This window comes from Jaculus jaculus, unplaced genomic scaffold (assembly GCF_020740685.1).
Source record: "Jaculus jaculus isolate mJacJac1 unplaced genomic scaffold, mJacJac1.mat.Y.cur u25, whole genome shotgun sequence".
Lineage (NCBI taxonomy): Eukaryota > Metazoa > Chordata > Mammalia > Rodentia > Dipodidae > Jaculus > Jaculus jaculus.
The window spans coordinates 5,950,579-5,953,669 of NW_025423515.1; the positions used below are offsets into that span (position 1 = coordinate 5,950,579).

The following is a 3,091-nucleotide window of genomic DNA, read 5'->3' on the forward strand; positions in this document are numbered from 1 at the left end:
AACATGGGGGTGGGGTGGACCAAACTTAAAAAAAAAAAAAAAAAAAAGCAATCCAGGTCCCCAAGACTGGAAGTTATCGTTTGGAAGAAGTCACAAAGGAACCTCCTGACCCACCTCCTACAACCCAATGATGCCATTCTGAGCATCTCCACATCCACATGCGGTCCCAACTTATCAGTCCCTCACTTCTTTAAATTTATTCATTTATTTGAGAACGAAAGAGGCAGAGAGAGAGAGAGAGAGAGAGAGAGAGAAGAGAAAGAATGAATGGGGCGACCGGGGCCTTCAGCTACTGCACACAACTCCAGACACACACGCCACCACGTGCATCTGGCTTCACGTGGGTCCTGGGGTATCGAACCCAGATCCTTAAGCTAGAGGAGACCAGCTTGTTTCTATGCGTGGAAAAAAAAATAAACGCGGTGAGTGACGGGCATGGAGGGAAAGCAGCAAGAATAGCGTCCCCCTTACCCCTTGCCGGCCACTGCACACACCAGGTCCAGGCCCGGTCGCGCGCGTGCGCGGCTAGGCTTTGCGGCGCGGCGACGCCATGTTAACGCGCCGGCTGAGGGAGCGCGTGCGCAGTGCGGCGCGAGGGCGCGGCGGCGTGGAGCGCGCGGGCACGGGGGCGCGCGTGCGCAGTGCAGCGCGAGGGCGCGGCGGCGTGGAGTGCGCGGGCACGGGGGGGAGGGCCGCGCGTGCGCAGTACGGCGGAGGATGAGGCGTGGCGGAGCGCGCGAGCACGGGGAGGGGGCAGGGGGGAGGGACGCAGCGCGTGCGCAGTGCGGCACGAGGGCGCGGCGTGGTGGAGCACGCGGGCACGGGGGGGGGCGGGGGGAGAGCACCGCGCGTGCGCAGGGCGGCTCGTGCGCAGGGCGGCTCGTGCGCAGGGCGGCTCGTGCGCAGGGCGGCTCGTGCGCAGGGCGGCTCGTGCGCAGGGCGGCTCGTGCGCAGGGCGGCTCGTGCGCAGGGCGGCTCGTGCGCAGGGCGGCTCGTGCGCAGGGCGGCTCGTGCGCAGGGCGGCTCGTGCGCAGGGCGGCTCGTGCGCAGGGCGGCTCGTGCGCAGGGCGGCTCGTGCGCAGGGCGGCTCGTGCGCAGGGCGGCTCGTGCGCAGGGCGGCTCGTGCGCAGGGCGGCTCGTGCGCAGGGCGGCTCGTGCGCAGGGCGGCTCGTGCGCAGGGCGGCTCGCGGGCAGGGCGGCTCGCGGGCAGGGCGGCTCGTGCGCAGGGCGGCTCGTGCGCAGGGCGGCGCGCTCAGCTCTTCCCCGCCGCCACCGCCCCTTGTCGCTGCGGAGGCTCGGGCCCCAGCGCCCGGTCCTCGGCCTTCACCCACGTCGTCTTCACCGTGGACGGAGCACTTCTGGGTGAGCAGCGTCTGGCGAAGGTTGCCCCGGGGGAGGCCTGACAGCGAGGACCCTCGGCCCAGAAACCGTGCGGCCACTGGGCCCACGGGACTGACCACCCCCAGCCCCGGCCGCGCCTCTGCTTCCCCCTCCCGACCCACCCGTGCCTCAGTTTCCCCGTCTGAAAACAACTTGCAGGGTTACCCGCCCCTTCTGCACCTCCACCGCTCCCTCCTACCCCACCCGTGCCTCGGTTTCCCCGTCTGCATAACAACCTGCAGGCTCACCTAACCCCATCTACCGCGCACCGCGCCCTCCTATCTCACCCGTTCCTCACTTTCCCTGTCTGTATAACAAGTGGCAGGCTCACCTACCCCCCCTCCATCTCCCACACACTCCTCCCTCCCAACCCACCCATGCTTCAGCTTCCCCGTCTGCAAAACCACCTGCGGGGTTACCTGGCCGCCTGCTCCACAGCTGCTGAGATGAGGATGCTCGGCACCTTGGTCATAGCATGTCAACACTTTGCCCCATCAGCTCGCGATGTTTCTCCCGATATTTGCGACTGTGTGTGTGTGTGTGTGTGGGGGTGATTGGGGAGTATGGCCGGGCCTACCGGTATGTTCTGGGAATGAGCACACCAGGGCCCCCAGCACTGCAAATGAGTTCCAGACGCATGTGCCACCTATGCCTCTGGCTTATGTGGGAACTGGACAATCAAACGTGGGTCATTAGGCCTTTGCAGACAAGTGCCTTAACTGATGAGCCATCTCTCCAGCCCTATTTGTTTTGTGATTAATTTATTTCCAAGAAAGAGAATGGATGAGGCACATTAGAGCCTCCAGCTGCTTTAGATTCATCCCCCACTTTGTGTATCTGGCTTTACATGGGAACTGGGGAAGCAAACCCTGTCATTAGGCTTTGCAGGCAAGCGTCTTAACCACTGAGCCATCTCTCCAGACTTTTTTTTTTTTAAATAGGCCTGGTCTCACTGCATATCCCAGGCTGACTTGTAGCTCACAGTCCTTCTTCCTCAGCCTCTTAAAGGCTGTAATTACAGGTATGTGAAAACCACAACCTGGCTAAGCCAAAATAATTTTTCTTTGAATTTGAAAATACGTAAGCAAATGAAATAAAGCTTCCAGGGCAGGGGGAGCTTTGAAACTCTAGTTAGAATAGGGCCCTGCAGGGCAGGAGAGATAGTTTAGTGGCTAAGGCATTTGCCTGCAAAGCCTTAGGACCTAGGTTCACTTCCCCAGTACCCACATAAGCCAGATGCACAAGGGGACACATGCATTTGGAATTTGTTTGCAGAAGCTAGAGACCTTGGCATGCACATTCTCTACCTGACTCCCTTCCCCCCTCTCTTTTCCTCTCGAAATAGATAGGTAAATAATTGTTTTAATTTTTTTTATTATTATTTCCTTGAGAGACAGAGAGGGATTGGGTATGCCAGGGCTTTCAGCCTCTGCAAACAAATTCCATGTGCCACCTTGTGAATCTAGCTTAAGTGAGTCCTGGGGAGTTGAACCTGGGTCCTTCGGCCTTGCAGGCAAGTGCATTAAGTGCTAGGCCATCTCTCCAGCCATGTATGTGTGTGTGTATATATATATATACGTGTGTGTGTGTGTGTGTGTGTGTGTGTGTGTTTCAAGAAAACTGCCTTGTAAAGTTGCCTTAACTATTCTGTCAAGGACCCATCAGAAACACAGCATTTGAATTTCTCTTTCAAGAAAGGATCCTTAAGGCC

The 3,091-nt window shown here is 59.0% G+C and overlaps 1 protein-coding gene across 1 annotated transcript; it reads right to left on the reverse strand.

The window, feature by feature from the left end:
* Positions 1–525: 525 nt before the first annotated feature.
* On the reverse strand, positions 526–1,852 carry LOC123457522 (extensin-like). Its single transcript, XM_045141405.1, has 2 exons — positions 1,800–1,852; positions 526–1,321 (listed from the first exon to the last, which is right to left on the reverse strand). Exons 1-2 carry the CDS (start codon positions 1,850–1,852, stop codon positions 526–528), a joined length of 849 nt encoding a protein of 282 aa, XP_044997340.1.
* Between the last annotated feature and the right edge of the window lie 1,239 nt (positions 1,853–3,091).

Coding starts and splice junctions, on each gene's coding strand:
- LOC123457522 (XM_045141405.1), bottom strand. CDS start 1,852: ATGACCAAGGTGCCGAGCATCCTCATCTCAGCAGCTGTGGAGCAGGCG. Junction 1,322..1,799: donor GCTGTGGAGCAGGCGGCCAG/GTAACCCCGCAG, acceptor ACGTGGGTGAAG/GCCGAGGACCGGGCGCTGGG.